Source organism: Hyperolius riggenbachi, chromosome 8 (assembly GCF_040937935.1).
Source record: "Hyperolius riggenbachi isolate aHypRig1 chromosome 8, aHypRig1.pri, whole genome shotgun sequence".
Classification (NCBI taxonomy): domain Eukaryota; kingdom Metazoa; phylum Chordata; class Amphibia; order Anura; family Hyperoliidae; genus Hyperolius; species Hyperolius riggenbachi.
In genome coordinates this window covers 122,293,913-122,314,086 of record NC_090653.1, presented here as the reverse complement: position 1 = coordinate 122,314,086, position 20,174 = coordinate 122,293,913, and the positions used below count along the sequence as shown (strand labels likewise).

The 20,174-nt window shown below is 41.9% G+C and overlaps 1 protein-coding gene across 2 annotated transcripts in view; it reads left to right on the top strand.

Moving 5' to 3' along the window:
* IDS (iduronate 2-sulfatase) overlaps window positions 1-20,174 on the top strand; it is a 36,546-nt gene that overhangs the window by 6,880 nt on the left and 9,492 nt on the right. For both annotated transcript variants that reach the window (XM_068249586.1, XM_068249585.1), the window contains exons 2-5: window positions 5,417-5,553; window positions 13,598-13,775; window positions 16,231-16,319; window positions 18,672-18,872. In XM_068249586.1, the coding sequence (XP_068105687.1) occupies window positions 5,417-5,553; window positions 13,598-13,775; window positions 16,231-16,319; window positions 18,672-18,872 (605 nt within the window). The remainder of the gene's footprint in view (window positions 1-5,416; window positions 5,554-13,597; window positions 13,776-16,230; window positions 16,320-18,671; window positions 18,873-20,174) is intronic.

The window sequence follows — 20,174 nt, the reverse complement described above, 5'->3', positions numbered from 1 at the left end:
ACACACAGAGAGGGATAGATATAGATATATAGAGAGAGAGAGATATAGGTAGATAGATAGATATCCCCCGCCTCCTCCATAGCTCCGGTCCCTGCCTGCATCCCTTCCCTCCAATCAGCGGGAATGGACGCGGGCAGGACCGGAGCTATGGAGGAGGCGGGGGAGCGCCGAGACTGACACTTACAGAAGTAAACAGCCGGCTGCGACACGTTGTGTGTCGACAGCACGGCTGGGTGATTTATGGGGGCATAGCAGAGCGCAGAGGGGGCTTTAGGGGGATCGGGATAGCACCAGAGGCTGGGCAGTATATGCAGACCCAGCCTCTGTGTGCAGATAGCATTGTTAGAACCCACCTCGGGTTCTCTTTAATGTGTTACTGTCTCTAATCAGTGGCAGCCTATTAAGTGTCCCAGAGTTAGAAAAAGGTCAATAGTTGATGTATTTTATCTCTCCCTGCCCTCAGAAGTTGTATTCTGCGAGAAAATGTTTATGGCTGTAATTTGCTTATCAGTGAAGTTTACTATATTCCCAAAAAAGTACGAACAAGACTGAAGCTGTCACTTTCATGCCTATAAATGAACTCTTTCAGACAGAAAAATAAAACAAGTAAAACAGCATGGTTATTAAAGAGGAGCTGTTGGGTATAAGGTCTCAGAGAAAATAAACACAAATATCCGTAGCTAAATATTGGCTGTACTTACATTACATATGCATTTCACTGTCCACGTTTGGATTTCACAGAATCTTTATATAGTATTTGCAGAGAATGATGCTCCTGACAGCTCATGGCAGGTTCCATGTTTGTCTGTCTCCTATGAAGCCAAATGTGTCGTCATGTCCTGCCTGCTTCCTGATGATTCCACTCACAGAAAAGCTCGTACTGAATAACAGTACTGTGCAGTGAATATTAATTAGCCATGTGGCTAGGAACAATAGCGGACTCCTGCAGTGTACTCTGCCGGGAGTTTTTTCAATGTTGTGAGCTGCTGCTTTTGTAACACGAGCCCTGTAACTTATCAATAGCAGCCGAGGGGAGGGCCCCAGAATGCTTTGCAGTATGGTATGCGGCTTCTTAAGAGCTTGGGTCTAACAGCTTTGCTGATAAGCACACATCAAATGAAAGAGAGATTTTTATCTTCAGTGTTGCCTTTTTGGCTTCCTTCTAAACTGTTTAACACAGGAGAATAGAGGTTTAAATTAGCTTTTGCAGCCTGACCGTTACTCTTTAACGTTTGTCACTGTATACTGTATATACATGTTTTATTTCATCATGTCACATGCAGGGTTGCCAACCTAATTTCTAATTTTTGCCGGACAAAAGGCCCAAAAAAGCAGGACGCCTCAAATTTTGGACGGGCAGGGGGTCGAGTTAGGGGCGGAGTCAAAATCACACTTTTAAGTAGAGTTGTGGGTGGGGCTTAGCACTGGGCATTATTTTTTAAGTGTTTATATAGCACTGACATCTTCTGAAGCACTTTACAGAGTACATAGTCATGTCACTGATTGTCCTCAGAAGCGCTCACAATCTAATTATTACCATAGTCATAGTGCAGTCATGGCTGCCAGCCATAAAGAGGAAACCAACCAAGCCGTCTGGATTCTGTATCGCGTCAAACAGTGGATCAATGAAGAGGACCATAAGGACTGCGAGGGACCAACAAACCTATGGGGGCTGGAAGAAGCCACAGGTAAGTAAAAGAACACTATCTATTCACCTCTGGTATCTTAAAAAAAAAAAAAGTTATATACTACCTTATGTAGAGGGAAGGCTCTGGATCCTATAGAACAGGGGTGCCCAATAGGTTGATCGCAATCTACCAGTAGATCGCGACCGCCTTCTCAAAATTAGCTGCCTCGTCATCGCGGCTGTCAAACTTTTGCTGTAGCCGCGGCTGTCAGAATATCCTGCTTAACAGCCGCGGCTTTGAGAATGCAATAGGAGAGGCGCGGCTGAATGGGAGAGGAGCAAATGGTTAGCATCTCCTCCCCTTCCAGGCTCTGTGAATGATGATGCAAAGCCACTGGCCACGCCTCCCCCAGGTCCTGCGCGTCTTTAATCAGAGTGGTTTCCCATCTTGTGGGGACTCGGGAGAGGAGACTGAACAGAGGCTGGAGGTTCGCTGCTGCACTGAAAGGGGATTGAATGGAGGCAAGGTGGGCATATATTTTGGTGCTGGGGGGGGATGGATTTCTTGACTGAGCCTATTTTTTGTGGTGGTGTTTGGGAGGGGGAAGGGGATTTTGTGACTTATCTGTGTGTGTGTGGGGGGGGGGGGGGGGAGGGGGGTGAAGGATTCTCCGACCATGTTGTGCTGCCAACTATGCTGAGAATGGTCGGGGGGGGGGGGGTGGAGTGTGGGCACCCTTGCTATAGAACCTACCATGTCCTCTCTCGGTGGAATTGTTCCAGCGCTGTACCTAATTCAAATTTGCCACCCCTGGAAGCCTTCCTGTACCCGAGTACTTACAAAGACGAGCAGCTTCGTACTGCACATGCACAAGTGTGCGATCGCATGGTACAGAACTGCCTGTCTTCTGAAGCACTTGAGGACAGGAAGGCTTCCAGAGGTGGCAAATTTGAGTTCGGTACAACGCTGGAACAACTCTACCGAGAGAGGACAGGGAAGGTTTTATAGGATTGCATTCCCTCTCTATGTGAAAGTATGTGACTTTTTTTCAAGTCGCTACACATTTGACCTTCTTTATACAGACATTCTAAGCGCTGGAGATTCCCTGTGACATATTCCACTCACTGTCACACAGACTGTGACAGTCTGACTCACTTGCTGGCTTCTGCAGCTGCTGACTGTGTCGTGCTAGTGTACACAGTCTGCTGTGATCTCCCCTCCTGCAGAGCAGTCATTTCCCAGCATGTCTTCTATGTGGGAGACTGCCTGACTTCACTACAGGACATGTGCTGCCGATGCCTGGGAGATTTATTGTTACAACTTGAGGGAGAGGGAGAGCCAGGTCACCGTCTGCTGCTGCCCAGAAAACTTACTCATTCCACTCTGACTTTGATGCGGACGGAGCTGCCAGCAACAGTGCTAGGGATGCCTCTCTCTCTTTCTGAGTGACTGGAGAGAGGCGCTAGGAAGATAAACATAAACAAGAGGCTCACTTATTAGATTATGCAGGAGAACAGAGGCGCCAAAAGGATAAAAGGAAGCTAAATGAGCTTAAAAACCAAATTCTTGGTAAATAGAGGAGGTAGTGGTGGACTTACCTCCTCCAAGTAGACACACAACGACTGTAGTAAAGACAGTCAATATATTTTATTTATGAACTCCAAATATGCAACGCGTTTCGCAGGTTTGATCCCGCTTCATCAGGCAATAACGGAGCAATAGCATATGTGTTGAGTAGAAGAGCCAGGCACCGCTGTGTCTCACTTATTAGATGCATGGTCGGTGGGAAGAGGATGCTAAACAGACTCACTACAGTCACTGCCTCCTCTCCGTGACCTCTTCTCCTTCTCGTGACTGGCTGGGCCGGGCTGCCTGCATCACTTCTAGCTGCCTCTCTCTTATTGAGCAGCAGAGCAGCAGCAGAGGCGCCCCTCAACAAAAAGGCAATCTGTCATTGGACGGGACTCGGAGGAGGAAGGCTGAGAGAGGGGGGAATAGAGCGTGCATGACGCATGCGCAAAAGATTAAAGGAATCTATGTGTATTTGGATGGACGAGTGCTCAGGAAATACGGGCACTACGGACAGCAGTTTTTTAAAGAGCTTTTTTACTGACAGTCTGTCTTTTTACGGATGCTTGGCAACCCTGGTCACATGTCACCTCAGGTACACTTTAAAATATCCACTTTTTTTGTAAACTTAACAACGAGGAAGTAGAAACAAACAAAAAAAAAACTTTTATCCCCAGCCACAAACTGTATGGAAATAAAAAGTGCCCTTATTTCTTATTCTTGTTTCTATTTCTATCTTAATTGCCATCTGTTGTAAATCTTTGCCAATTAAACATAGTCAACAGTCATGAGTACATGAATCACAAAGCAGATGCTGTGTTGCGTAGTAGGTTCTAGTGTGGCTACGCTTGATAAGTTTCCTCCAGGAAGCATAAGGACGCATGTTGCTCGTCTTTGTGCTATCAGTTATGTAGGATAAACTATTTTTATTTATTTTTTTAATCTGTATGAATCAGGTGTCCACTGGCATCATTTTTGCAGAGGAATTTTGTCTGTGGTGCCCAGAGGAAAAGCAGGAGTGGGTATTTCATTGAATAACATTGAGGCTGGGTTCACAGTAGGTTGTTGCGATGCTGCGTTATAAAATCATTATAATGCAGCTTACCACACTGCAATCAAAAGTCTAGGGGCTTTAGGCGAACGTTTGCGCACGTAATGGCTTACGCCCACGTGCTAAATAAGAGTTTGTGAGCGTTCACCTTCGTTTAGCACGTGGGCGTGAGCCTTTACGCGCGCAAACCTTTGCGCATGTCGGATCTCGTGGTAACTGCATAGCGCTGCCGTGCTATCAGTTGTCACGCTTTTGTGAATCAAGCCCTATGCAAAGTTCAAAGTGTGACGTTAGCATTGCATTGTAACGTGTAGCATTATGGGAACGCACACTGCTCAGTATTGTATTTCACTGAAATAATTCTAAAAACGTACAAAAAAAAGTTGAGCTTGAGAATTTAGCTATTGGAATGACCAGTGAGGGATAAAACTATTCAATGGCAATCTACTAAAATTCTTAAAGCGGAATGAAACCCAGCATTTCTTCTTTGCACTTATAGATTTACAGCATATTATATACAACCAGCATTTTTTTTTTACTAGAACAGCATTCAAAGCGTTACACACAGGACTTATGCTGGGTACACATGTTGCGATTTCCCGCTCGATTTGCGGGATCGATCAGGATCTATTGATTATTTCCGACGTTCAATCGGGTTTTGATCGATACAGCCGTCGATTTTGCATGTTAAATATGCAAAATTGACAGCTGTATCGATCGAACATGTCGGAAATAATCGATCGATCCCGCAGATCAAGCGGGAAATCGCAACTTGTGTACCCAGCATTAGAAGCTTTCCTGCCAGCAAAGCTGGACGCATCCAGAGCTGTAGATAATGTTATCTTGTGTTTAATTGTATCAAATGAGGAATGTAAATAAACACTTCTCTGACACTGCCGGGTCCCCTGAACAAAGTCAGACAATTTAGAAAGCATTTCTGCTTGTTAGAACATGAATAAAGCAGTTATAAATAAAATGCAAAGTCAGCTTTCAGAGAAAAAAAAGTGTACTTGGGAACGTATCATTTCTAAATGAATACTAATACTTATGCACAAAAGCAAATATGGTAACCATATGGCATATAAAAAGTAGGAAAACATGTTTTATTGAATATTATGTCAGGGTTTTATACCGCTTTAATAGAAAATGTATTCTTATTTCTAAACAGGTGGTAAGAATGTTCTCCTGATCATTGTTGATGATCTTCGAACAAGTCTGGGCTGTTATGGCGATGATATAGTCAAGTCTCCCAACATTGACCAGTTTGCTTCTCATAGCATATTATTTTCCAATGCCTATGCACAGGTAAATACATGACTTTATTAATTTAGTTTGTGTTTAATAAAAAAAATAATTCCCATGCTGTTTCAGTATCCCTTTTATCCTTTATGTCAAGTCCCTTATTTTATTTAAAAAATAAAAAATGAACATTCAAGCTCTTATATTAGCTTCAGATCGCAAGTTGAATGACTAAAATGACCAACATTTGTAAAGAAGGATTTTGTCGAGATGTGTTGTAATATTTCATTTGAACAGGAAGCCAAATGTTCATACAGTTGAGTGCTTATTGTCCTAGAATACTTACTTTGGTAGTTGACAGAAGAGTGGTTGATTGGCAGCTGAGTGGTCCAACAACAGTACAAAAAGAAAGAGTACATTGTCATACAGTAGGAACATGAAACCAAAATAACGTAGTGTCGTCCAGGAACAGTAACAAGTTATTCTCAGTATTGTTATGAACAGGGCCGGTTTAAGCAACAATGGGGCCCCAGGGCAAAATAAACCTGGGGGGGCCCCCAACATATACCCCGGAACAAAAATCGGCATTAGGCGACCTTTTTTGCAGCTGGTATAGTCATGGTGTGAAGTCCCAATCGGTCGGAGCTCCACATTCTGGCTATCCCAGCCTGCATGGGGGACAAGAGGTTAAAAAGTTTCAGGAGGGGGGACCCCACATAATTTTTTTTAAAATTCCCGCACTCTAAACATAAAAAAAAAATTGGAAAAATAGGAAAAAATGCCAGGGATCTTCATGCAGCCATATTGCGGCTGTATAGCGATCCCTGGCCAAAGCGCTGCGGCTGTGTATAGACCCCCTGGAAACCCCGTCAGGAAATTTACTGCGCTTTCGTTTGATGCATGTAAAATTACACTACCGTTAGGTTTGCTACTAAAAGTGACATTTACCGCATTTAAAAGTATACTTTTTTCCTTCTAAACTTTAAAATCGATTTTCTCAAAAACTATAAGGTCTTTTTGAAAAATTGTTTTTTCCTCTTATTCCTAATGATCTCCTTAACATATCCTGCAAATTTAGGGTTTCTAGCATTTAAGGTGGATTTGCTATTAACCGTTAAAGTCGACAGGTTTTTAAATGTGTGTTGTTTTTTTCCTTTGAAACTTTAAAATCGATTTTCTCAAAAACTATAAGGCCGATTTTCAAATTTTTTTTTCCTCTTGTAGCCACTGGGGGTCCCTACAAGCTCTGGGGCCCTGAGGCAGCTGCCTCCTTTGCCTTAATGGTAGCGCCGGCACTGGTTATGAAGCAAGGACATCTAATGGCACAACTGCCAGCTCTGTAATTTTTATAATGACAAAGTGGCTTGCAGTTGGGATGAGATGATCGGAGACAAGGCGTGTAGAGGAGAGACAAATACTGTGGTTTTATTGGGAATAACTAGGAAGACAGTGTAGCTGGTATTAGACTGCTTGGTTGCATGAATTGAAGTGTAGCTTTGTTAATTAACATCCAGTTGACCCAGACAAATGGATAATCTTCCTTGTTCTATCAATATTTTATTGGGGATGGCCATAGGGGAAACAATCTCCTTTTTTATTATTATTGATTTATAAAGCACCAACATATTCTGTGGCACTGCACAAAGTAAAAAACAAACATGGGGTAACATAATAATACAGACCAACATGCAAAATACAGATTTGGTAATTACAGTGACAAAAGTAACATGATGAATGAAATGTGTAACAAATTCCAATACACAAAAGGGTGAGCTTGCGAGCTTACTATCTAAAGCAGGGGTCGGGAACCTATGGCTCGCGAGCCATATATGGCTCTTTTCATGCCTGCGTATGGCTCTCTGGCTCGCTAAAAGACGTGTGACAGAGCGGCCAGAGAGCCTGTGTTTACTAATCTGCCCCGCCGTAATCTGCGCCGCGGCCCCGCCCCCCTCCTCCATGCCGGGTCTTTGTACTTATGTGTGCCTCTTTCATCGGCACCGCCTCCTGCGCCAGAATGCCTTTTCTGCCCGACCCAGATTGATGCTGGCGCTGCCTGTGAAAGTGATGTCACACGTTACATGTGACACATCGGCGCAGCCAGAGGGAACTGAGGCAGCTTGGCGGGGGGAGGAGCCGACCTGACGACGTGCGACCCGGAGGCAGCCGCACCCATAGCTACTGCTCCGGGGCGCACTAGTGCACAAGCCAGCAGCAGCAGCAGCCGCCGCCGCCGCTGCCGCAGGAGCCGCCGCCGTAGGAGCCGCTGCCGTCACTCCAGGTCCAGGAGGTCACTCCAGTCTGGTAAGTTCATTTGTGGGGAAATCGTCTGCCAATGTGATAGGCATTTGTGGGGAAATGGTCTGCCAATGAGATTGCATTTGTAGGGAAATTGTCTGCCAATGAGATTGCATTTGTGGGGAAATAGTCTGCCAATGAGATTGCATTTGTGGGGAAATCACCTGCCAATGAGATTGCATCTGCCAATGAGATTGCATTTGTGGGGAAATAGTCTGCCAATGAGAATGCATTTGTGCGGAAATCGTCTGCCAATGAGATTGCATTTGTGGGGAAATTGTCTGCCAATGAGATTGCATTTGTAGGGAAATTGTCTGCCAATGAGATTGCATTTGTGGGGAAATAGTCTGCCAATGAGATTGCATTTGTGGGGAAATAGTCTGCCAATGAGATTGCATTTGTGGGGAAATCGCCTGCCAATGAGATTGCATCTGCCAATGAGATTGCATTTGTGGGGAAATCGTCTGCCAATGAGATTGCATCTGCCAATGAGATTGCATTTGTGGGGAAATAGTTTGCCAATGAGATTGCATTTGCGGGTAAATTGTCTGCCAATGAGATTGCATTTGTGGGGAAATCGTCTGCCAATGAGATTGCATTTGTGGGGAAATTGTCTGCCAATGAGATTGCACTTGTGGGGAAATCGTCTGCCAATGAGATTGCACTTGTGGGGAAATAGTCTGCCAATGAGATTGCATTTGTGCGGAAATCGTCTGCCAATGAGATTGCATTTGTGGGGAAATTGTCTGCCAATGAGATTGCACTTGTGGGGAAATAGTCTGCCAATGAGATTGCACTTGTGGGGAAATCGTCTGCCAATGAGATTGCACTTGTGGGGAAATAGTCTGCCAATGAGATTGCACTTGTGGGGAAATAGTCTGCCAATGAGATTGCACTTGTGGGGAAATTGTCTGCCAATGAGATTGCATTTGTGGGGAAATTGTCTGCCAATGAGATTGCACTTGTGGGGAAATAGTCTGCCAATGAGATTGCACTTGTGGGGAAATCGTCTGCCAATGAGATTGCACTTGTGGGGAAATAGTCTGCCAATGAGATTGCACTTGTGGGGAAATAGTCTGCCAATGAGATTGCACTTGTGGGGAAATTGTCTGCCAATGAGATTGCATTTGTGGGGAAATCGTCTGCCAATGAGATTGCATCTGCCAATGAGATTGTATTTGTGGGGAAATAGTTTGCCAATGAGATTGCATTTGCGGGTAAATTGTCTGCCAATGAGATTGCATTTGTGGGGAAATCGTCTGCCAATGAGATTGCATTTGTGGGGAAATTGTCTGCCAATGAGATTGCACTTGTGGGGAAATCGTCTGCCAATGAGATTGCACTTGTGGGGAAATAGTCTGCCAATGAGATTGCATTTGTGCGGAAATCGTCTGCCAATGAGATTGCATTTGTGGGGAAATTGTCTGCCAATGAGATTGCACTTGTGGGGAAATAGTCTGCCAATGAGATTGCACTTGTGGGGAAATAGTCTGCCAATGAGATTGCACTTGTGGGGAAATAGTCTGCCAATGAGATTGCACTTGTGGGGAAATTGTCTGCCAACGAGATTGCATTTGTGGGGAAATCGTCTGCCACTGTCTGTATCTGTATCTGTCTGTATCTGAATTTTTTTTAACCACTTCAGCACCACAGGGTTTTTTGCTTAAAAACCAGAGCAATTTTCACATTTTAGCGCTCCTCCCATTCATTCACCAATAACTTTATTGCTACTCATCAGATGTAAATGATCTATATCTTGTTTTTTTTGCCACAAATTATGCTTTGTGAGGGTGATATTTGCTTTTAGTAATTATGTTATTATCTGTGCATTTTAAAGGGAAAAATGAGAAAAAAAGAAAAAATACACTATTTCTCCATTTCCATCCACTATAGTTTTCAAATAAACAAAGTTACCATAGGTAAAACCCACACATTGTATTTGCTCATTTGTCCTGGTTATCTCAACATTTAAATAATGTTCCTAGTACAATGTATGGCGAAAATATATTAGTTTCTGGTTTGTGTTTTTTGTTTTCTCATTGTACTCTATCAGTAATTAAAAGCCCTTTTCTTCATGATTAACAGTAATACACTCTCATGGCATACATATTTTAAAAGCTAAGTCCCTAGGGTAACTATGTATTCTCTTTTTAATGCTGTCACTTTTGTTGTTTTTACAAGTATTTATTTGGGGGTATAGAGTACATGAAAATAACAGTTTTATTGCTTTTCATTCAGTTTTCCGGTAAAAAAAATCACATGACTTATCCCTCAGTTGTCAAACACCACAAAATCTATTCTCTCACTTGTCACGGTTAAAATGATACCCTATATACATAATCAGATAGCTTATTGGGCATACAGCACACTGTTTACCACAAGTACGCCTATCTACTCCCCTGAGCCCCAGGTAAAGTTCTGTGGGGAGTAGATAAGCGTAGCAAGGGTTTCAAAGTGGTTAATAATGTTATGCAGTTGCTAACCATTAGCAACTGCATAACAATGTTATTAAAGAATGCAGACACTTATTGTACTTTAAAAGTGTTTGTTTTGCATAAAATGTACACATTACCTTGTATTTAGTTTTAAACATATTGTATGGCTCTCACAGAATTTCATTTTAAAATATGTCGAGTTTATGGCTCTTTCGGCCAAAAAGGTTCCCTACCCCTGATCTAAAGGAATAGGGGTGGGGAACAAGAGGTGGGGTAGAATTCAATAATCATACCTAGAGGCAGTGTGTATTTAGGTTATCTAGTAAGAAGTACTACAAGTGGTCAAAGGAGCAATGGGCTAAGGTAAAGGTAAAGTGTATGCTTGTCCTCAAAAGTGAGTTTTGAGGGAGTGTTTAAAGATTGCAAAGTTTGGAGAGTGTTGTGATGTGTTGTGTTAGGGGATTCCAGAGGAGGGGTAAAGCATGTGAGAAACCTTGTATACGTGATTGCAAGGAGGTGATTCTAGAGAATAACAAGAGTCATGTGCAGATCTGAGATTGCGGTTGGGTTGGTATCTGAAAACTAGCGAGGAGGTGTACAGGGGGGAGAGATTGTGGAGTTTTGTACATGAGGAATAAAAGAGAAAGAGGAATTAAATATTACCCCTAAGCACCGTGCTTTGGGAACTGAAGTTATAGGGGTGTGATTAACAAGTATTGTTATATCAGGCAGAGGAGTGCATTGCCGCCTCCATGACAGGCTCCCGCCACCGCTCCCCTCCTCTGCTAGCTTCCTCCAATCGGAAGCCAAGCCGCGATCCTGGGTCGTGGCTTCTCATGGAGGCGGCAATGCTGAGGAGGCTGATTGACATACCTCAGTTAAACAGACGGCTAGCGACAAGCAGATTGTCGCTAGCCTGGCAATATTTTCAGGGGGCACAGCAGACCACGGGAGGACTAGCGTGGCAATAAAGAGACACAGAGGCATGTCATTGTGCACATGACATGCCTCTGGGTCCTATTAAGATTGGGATCAAAAGGTACAGTTGTGTATCATCTGCATATAATGGTATTGAAACCTAAATGAGTTGATTAAGTTGCCAAGACTGTGCATGTAGATGGACAAGAGGGGACCAAGGACAGAGACTTAAGATCCCATGTAGTATGTAGCATGCTGTGCTTGATCTGAACTGAGTCTCCTTTAAATCTCTGCTTCCTGGGCTGAGACTCCCAGTCCAACATCACTCCTGCATCTGAAGCTTTTACAGAGAATCTGCACTCTAAAATTCTTACAATAAAAAGCATACCATTCTATTCATTATGTTCTCTTGGGCGCCTCTGTGCTGTTTCTGCCACTCCCTGCTGCAATCCTGACTTGTAATTGCCAGTTTTAGGCAGTGTTTACAAACAAAAAATATGGCTGCTAACCAGCATGTGATGGGCTGAGAGAAACTCGGTCTGTGACTCATACAGAGCTTGCAGGGGGCGTGGAGAGGGTGTGTATAGCTTCTACCTATCACAAGCAGAGCAGCACATTCCTGCCTGAGTGCCCAACAAAGCTGTCAAAGGAAAGAAGATTCGATTATATAACAGAGATAATACAGCTACTGTGCAACTAGGAAAGGCTGCAGTAAGACAGACCACATTAGAACAGGTATAGGAAGTTATAGGATAGAAGAAATAAGGCTGAACATTTTGTTACAGAGTCTCTTTAAAGATAGGATACTGAGCATGACCCAAAGAACTTGAGTCCACAGTTGGGCATGGAGGTGGAAAATTGGGGTCATTTTAAAAATTGGAGCTATTCTTCTGAATGGTGTACACAAACTTGACTGTGGGGCCAATGTATGAGACTGTGTACTGTAACATTTTGGATGAGACACTCATTCACAGAACATTGAAGATCGGTTGTGTATCGGTCTTCCAGCATGACAATGACCTAAAACCTACTGCTAAGGCACCAAAGGAGAGGCTAAAGAAGCACATTAAGGTCATAGAGTGACCTAGCCAGTCTACAGCTGTGCAGGAAATGTGGGCACCTGTGGCTGCTTAGAAACTTGGACACCACATAGACCACAAAAGTAATTGTGGCTATAGCAACGCCCAGTGGAAAATTTGGGTGCTGGAGGCATCGGATATAGCGAAGACCAGGAGGCAATGGAGATTGAGTTGGAGATTGCCACCGTGGAGTAAGTTGTGAGATGTTAGCCTGTAGGTGTAGATCAGTCTTAGGAGTATGTAGGGGTTGGATAGTGTTAGTTTTAGATAGCGGGTATGTTACTGTATCTAGGCTTAGATAGCGGGTAGGTTAGCGTATTTAAGCTTAAATAGTGGTACGTTTGAATAAGGAGTAGGTAAGGAGAGTTAGTGTAGGCTTAGAAAGCAGTAGATTAGTGTTGGCGAGGAAGGTTAGGTAAAGGGATAATAGAATATTGGTAAAATTACAGATACAGCATTTTATTACTGTAATTAGCCATTGCCAATATTTTACTTGCTGCTTCGCCTGGCATCCAAATTTCCCCAGTGCCCTTTTTTTTGATGTACGCAGTCTCCAGACCTCAGTTCTATAGAAAATCTGGGAGAATGCTGAAGCCCGGAGTTGCCAAAAAGCAGCAAGGTAAACAAAAGTATTTAGAGTTTTTATAAAGGGTAGTGGGCCAAAAATCCCTTCTGAGGTTTGAATAACTAAAATAATTGTCTTATGCCATGTTTAGAGATCAAATACTTATTTCACTCAGTGACATGCAAATTAATTTACAACTTTTATGTTGCTGTGTTTTTTCTTAAAAAAATAACATAAAAAAATGTTTTTGTCTCGGTGAGGAAGCTTAAACATTTTGCAGGGTCTCAAATACTTAATTCCCCCCCCCCCCCCTGGATAAAGTGACACTGCTATAGCCCATGAAGGCAGTATTCTGTTTTCATTTTAAAGAAAACAAGATACCTTTCTATTTACTTTAACCAGTTTTGATGTTTTTATCTAATACCAGTATGACTTCTTCTCCTGCTGTTTTCACTGGTGAGTATGCTACAACTCTGAACTGTTTTGGTATAGCTAGCAAATAAACGGGCAAAACTATGATATTCTGTCAGTGACATTACTAGTATATTATTATATTAAGAAATATTTCAAACTTTATCGAGTCGGGAACATCGTCCTACTTATCCCCAGACTAATATCATTGCTTGACACTCGCATTAATTTAACGTTTTGAAAGCTGTGGGTATACTGCATAACAGCGTGCCATTAAAATGATTGACAGCCCTGAATCTCACTGTGCCAGGTAGTGTTACAGTTAGAACAACTAGAACATTGTTTCTATTCTTATTATCTGGAGAGCTGCCTTCTTTAATAACTCTCTGTCATATTCTTTCTTGCAGCAAGCAGTGTGCGCTCCCAGCAGAGTGTCCTTTTTAACTGGAAGAAGACCCGATACCACCAGACTGTTTGACTTCAACTCCTATTGGAGGAAGCATGCTGGGAATTACTCCACTCTCCCGCAGTATTTTAAAGAACATGGCTATGTAACTATGTCAGTGGGGAAAGTTTTCCATCCAGGTCAGTGTTCGTGTCACAGTCGTTCAGCATCAAACACACCTGTCACATGGTTTTTAAGCAGCGAGTGTTCCATGTCAGAAGTTCTGTTCTAGGGAACTTTCACTCCACAACTATTATATTTATGGAATATGTTTGCATTCTGTGCAGTAACATTACCTGTGTATAGCTCTTTTCCAGCCTGAATTCTGAAATTTATCTTAGGTTAGGTGCAAACATAGCAGAAGCAGAAACGCTAGCGTTGCGGAAACCGCTGCGTTTTTGCTGGTAATGGAAGTCTAATGGCCGCAGGAAAAAAAGCATATAAAAAACGCATATGTGTTTTATATGTGTGCGTTTTCAAAAACGCTGGTTTTGTTGCATGATATGCAAAAACGCATCACAAATGCACATAATGGAATGCAATGGGAATGCAATGGTATGCTTTTTCATGCATTTTTCATGCTTTTTTATATGCGTTATTTACCCCCCCCCCCCAAAAAAAAAAAATGTTGTGATGTATGTCCGCTTCCTTTTGTCTTCCTAGTGATTTGCATAAATGGCAATATAAAAACGGATACAAAACACATACGGTATGCATTTTGTATATGCAAACCGCAAACGCATTAAAACACATGCAAAACACTTGAAAAATGCATCTGCGGTAAACAAAAAAATGCAAACACACCAAAAATGCACACAACATAAAATGAAAACATCACATAAAACGCAGCCTTTCATGTTATGTTATGTTATGTTATGTTATGTGTGCACCTACCCTTACAGGTACAAGCAACAGTGAGTTTCTCATTGGCTGATGGGTCTGGCAAATATCAAAAATCCTATTCATTTCTTTGCACCTGATTGGACATTTGAAATGAATATACTGAAAGTAATTGCATTTTTGCTTCTTTAAAGTGTACCCAAGCTGAAATTTGGATATGACAACATATACTTAAGGAGAGGAAAGATCCTAATAAGGGTTCCCATAGTGTCCTCTGGTCCCTGTTGTTGCTCACGGACCCTCCAATGTTTACTGAAAAGGGTGTCTGTTCTAGAACAGCCATGCCTACACAGTAAGCCAGAGCACCTCGTGCACAAGCGGCTCTGTGCTACTGTGGGGTTCACGGGAGCAGCACAACTGCACACGTGTCAGAAGAGACGCGGGGCCCTGATCAGCTGGAAGGTCCACGAGTGGCAAAAGGAGGCCTCATTAGGATCATTAGGGCTTCCCTCTCCTTAGGTAAGTAGGTGTTTCTGAACCTCAACCTTCGGTTCAGGTTCTCTTTAAACCACGGGCACTGTCAAAGGTATGTACTCCTACACAATGACTGTTTCCTGCATGAAATTAGGACTTGATCCCTCACTAGACTGTTTGGGGCTGAGTGCTGTACAGATGCATCACTACCCTACAGATTGCAGATGCAATCTAATGCTATGAGGAAGGGATGATTCAGCACTTCAGATCTCTTGGCAGTGCTTGGAGACTACCCTATAACTGCCAGATTTTTGGCAGAGACGGCCCCAAGTAGCCACCTCAACCACAAAGCCTCACGTATGTGTACATGTTTTAAGTACATTTGGATGATCTGTTAAACAATCTGCCGGGGATTTTTGACAGCATTACTAAGACTCTTACAGCTACTAAAATATTTACTTCAGTAGTTTCCTTTGCTGTGTATGGCTACGCTCACCTTCATTTTATGTCACGTCATGTGGTAAGAAAACAATGGAGAGATTTTAATACAATCTACTCAATAGGAAACAGATATATTGCTTAAGGGCCGTTATACACTTGCTTAAAAAACATACCCGGACATTTTTAAAGCCCCGCTTAAACGCAAGAAGAGGATCTTAAAAATAGGATCCACTTCCACTTGTTAAAAAAACATGGATCCTTTCGCTATGTAACGCAAGACAGAATGCATCCCATCTTGGCACATTTTCCCGGACCGGATGGAAAAATGTGTCCAATGAAAGCCTATGAGAAAGGACACGGTCCACCCGCATCCAAATTGCGCATTTCAATCGCCACCGTGACATAAATACTCGTCCTGCAGCCCATCACCACTCGCTGGGTCCCTTCTAAACAGCCCGGTGCCCGATATTGGCATGGGGATCTCCACTGGGCTGCAATAGACCAATGGGAATCCTCAGCAACAGGGAGAATTCTCATTGGTTCAAGTTGGACCAATGAATATTCTCCCTGTTGCTAGGGAGAATTGTGTCTCTCTCTCTCTCTCTCCCCCTCTCTCCCTTTTCCTCTCCCTCTCCCTCTCTCCCTCCCACGTCTGTAGTTAATAGAGAACAATCATTTTTAAATTATAACAATGTTAGTTATAAATTAAATGCTAGAACTGATTTTATTTATCATTGCCAATAATATGGTCAGCATGTGTTTTTGTTTATTTTTGTTGTTTTGGTTTTTTTAACGTTTGTGCTTTTAGGTTATTGCAGATGACTGTTGTTTGTATTACAGGTATTTCTTCTAACCACAGTGATGATTATCCTTATAGCTGGTCAGTTAAACCTTACCACCCATCTTCAGAGAAGTATGAGAATGAGAAAGTGAGTACTACATTCAATGGGTGAAAACTTAGCACCTGCATATCTGGCTACAATACCTAATCTGAGTTGCTCTTCCTTTCTGAATCCTGGGCAAGATAGGAGTTTGTGGGCTCATGAAGTCTTCTGCTCCTGTAAAGGACCACCACTGATAATTTCTTACATTTAAAACCAATACATACTAGCTTGTGTATGTTTTTTTAGGTTTGTTTGTTTTTGTTTTTTTGTAATCAATCATTAAGATAAAGTTGTTTTTTCAATTCCCAAGCAATTTTTCCAGAGTTTTCAATTGATTTTCATAATTTGGGATAAAAATGAACATGAATCTGCCACATTGGTCAGATTTTTTAAATGTCACAATCAATCAGAAACATTGTTTGTAATTCTTGAATTGAAATGAAATATAAATATTGTATGGTTAGGAAACCTAAAGTGAGAGAGATATAGAGGCTGCCATATTTCCTATTAAACAATTGCCTGGCTGTCCTCTGCCTTTAATACTTTGAGCCATAGACCCCAACATTTCTGCGATTGGGATTTTTAAACAAAATTGCGATCACAGCAAACTTCCCACCATTTTACCACAAATTTAATGCAAGTCAATGGAAACGTGTTTTTAAAAATGAAAAATGATTGAAAAGCACTCTGCAGTATGTCGCTGCCCTAAAAGTTGTCCGAGCGAAGCGAGAGTTGAGTCTGAAGCCCAGTTGAGCGAGTGGGCAAGGGCATAATGATTCCAGTAAAGTAGGGAATAATTATGCCAGTAAAGTGGGTAATATCACTTATTCCCACTGAGGGTCGTTCCATACTTCTCCCGTTCCAGATCGGATCCATGTCAAATGGATCAGTTTTTCTGAACAATGATCCGTTTGACACAGATCTGATCTAGATGGTGGGGCACGTTCCGGTCGCATGCGTGTTGATCGAGCCGGTATTTACCTGTCGCTGCCCATCTCTTGCTGGCACAGCTCATCCCGCCGCTGGTTCCACCGCTCGGCCCATTTCACAGCCTGGAGGCCAGCAGAAGCATGACTCTCCCTAGGCTTGAACAGGCCAAATTTGCCTAGCAACAGGGAGAATTTTTCATTGGTTCAACTCATGAGAATTATTTCTGTTGCTGAGGATTCCCATTGGTCTATTGCAGCCCCATGGAGAATCCCCATGCTTCTGTCGGCGACCGGGCTCTTCAGAATGGACCAAGCAGCGGTGAAGGACGACTGGATGCGTGAGTATGACGAGGCGATGGGATGCGGCCGAAACGGGAAATGCAGATGCGGCTACTAGCCTATTGAGAGCGGACTGTGTCCATTTTCATAGGCTTGCATTGGACACGTTTTCCTGTCCAGTCCGGGAAAAAGTGTCAAATCCAGACTCTTTGTGACGTTTTCTTTCCATACAACACGGATCCACTTCACCACTGAGGGGTTTTTCCCCTTATGGACCAGAACAATTTTCATCTGTCAGCGCTCCTACCCTTAATTTGCCAATAACTTTATCAGTACTTATCACAACAAAATTATGTATTTCTTGTTTTTTAGGCATCAATTAGGCTTTCTTTGGGTGATGCATTTTGCTAAGAATTAATTTATTCTAACTATATTTTTAAAAGAAATAATAAGAAAAGCGTTTTTAAAAAAATCATTATTTCTTAGTTTTTAGCCATTATAGTTTTAAAACAATGTGTGGTACTGTGGATAAACCCCACACATTTTATTTGCCCATTTATCCTGGTTAATACAACGTTTAAAATATATCCCTAGTACAATGTATGGCGATAATATTTTATTTGGAAGTAAAGGTGTATTTTTTAGTTTTGCATCCATCACTAATTACAAACCCTTATTTGCAAATATAACAGTAATATACCCTCATGACCTACATATTAAAAAAGTTGAGTCCCTAAGGTAACTATAAATGTATTATTTTTACATGTCTTTTTTTAATACAACTTTTTGGGCAATTACTATATGGGAGAGTGTGTGTGTGTGGGGGGGAGGGGGGTGTAAAGGGTTAATCTTAATGGGGAATTCATGTATTTTTATTATAATGTATGTAGTGTTTATTTTTACTATTTGGCCACTGGATCCCCCTCTTTCTCCCCCTCCCTATTTATTCCTGTGTCCTGTGAACAATTCTGCGCTTGTTATGGGAAATTTAGGAAACTACTGAAGCCAGACAACAAATTGTTTTTTTTTTTTTGTTTGTTTGTTTTTTAAGAGAAACAAAGATGGCAACCTCGGTTTCCTCACTTCAGGTTTTCTTTGTGCATAAGTCTAAAGAGCAGCTGTTCTTTTTGGGGACTCCAGTTACTTATAGCTTTCTGTGATGTTACTTTGTTTTACATGTTCGGCACAGACCTGCAAGGGAAAGGATGGAGAACTTCATGCCAACTTAGTTTGCCCAGTTGATGTGTCTAAAGTTCCAGAGGGGACATTGCCAGACATACAGAGCACAGAAGAAGCCATCAGACTATTAAAGGTCGTAAAGCAGCAAAATTCTTCATTCTTCCTGGCAATCGGCTATCACAAGCCACATATCCCCTTCCGATTTCCAAAAGTAAGAAATGGATGCATCACATTTGTATATACGCTAAGCTCTATATACTGGGCTACAGTTTGTTGGTTTGTGGTATGGATATTTTGGAACCAGATCATCCTAAACTTGCCTCTAACACTAACCAAGCACTTACACTACAAATGCACTAACTGTAGTCCTGATGCACTAAAACTGCAATAATTGTAACCCTGATCTGACCTTTAATAACGGCAGATATTAACTGTTGCCGAGTAGCTATTTAGTACCATATGACAATCAGTTTCTCAAGCAGTCTACAAACATTCCTATTTGTGAAAAAACATTGACAGGTGGACTAACAAATGTAAGTTTGCCTATCCTTTTATGCATGTCACATCCTATGACAGACTGGAAAACTGGAAGGATGGTGTTTAGTAATGGTTAGGATACAGAAATGCATGGCAAAGATGCTGAAAGGTCTGCAGCAATGCAATGATGGTGACATGTGGCTTCTCTTCATAGTATAGATTGTAGGCTCCCAAGACAGGCCTCTCGCCCTATTGTGTATTGGAATTTGTTATTTACTTTGTGTCTTGGAATTTGATAGAGATTTTATTCATCATGTTAAATTTGACACCGTAATTCCCAATTCTAAATTTTGTACTCTATTTGGTGTATACCATTGTCTATATTATTATGTATGTTTGCTCCATTAGTGCCACTGAATATGTTGGCACTTTATCAATCAATCAATAACAAAGTGGATTACTGTAATTTTCTGGGAACAGATGCCTCTTCAATAATGTAACCTGTTGGCACATGCCCAGTGGAAATCTAGCCCTTAATACAAGAATGATTTAATTAAAAAAATATCTAACACATCACATGGTATATTTTGTATATGAAGAGTGTGGTAATGGACAGCACCTCTAAATATGCCCCAGAGGACTCATTTTGTGGGGGTAATGTTAAAGTGAACCTTTCACTGATTAAAAAAGTAATGTCAGCAAGAACATGCAGACAACATAAGCATGCTCTGTTGGGTCATTTGAGCAATCATTTTTTTTTTACAGACAGAAGGAAGAGGGAACTTCTTTATCAGCCTACCTATACCAATATGAGTTATTTTTATTTTTCCCAAGACCTCTTAGTTGCTGGCATTGTCAATTTTAAAACACAGGAAAAGGAGCAGTGGAACTGCCTCAAAATCAGTAAAGACAAATTGGCTGACTCTTAAACATAACTTTTACTAATATACGTTAAAAACCTGTGAAACAGGTGGTTGTGCAGGACTATATGAGATATAAAAGAGAAAAAAGTCCAAGGTGCCCCTCAGTGTCAAGT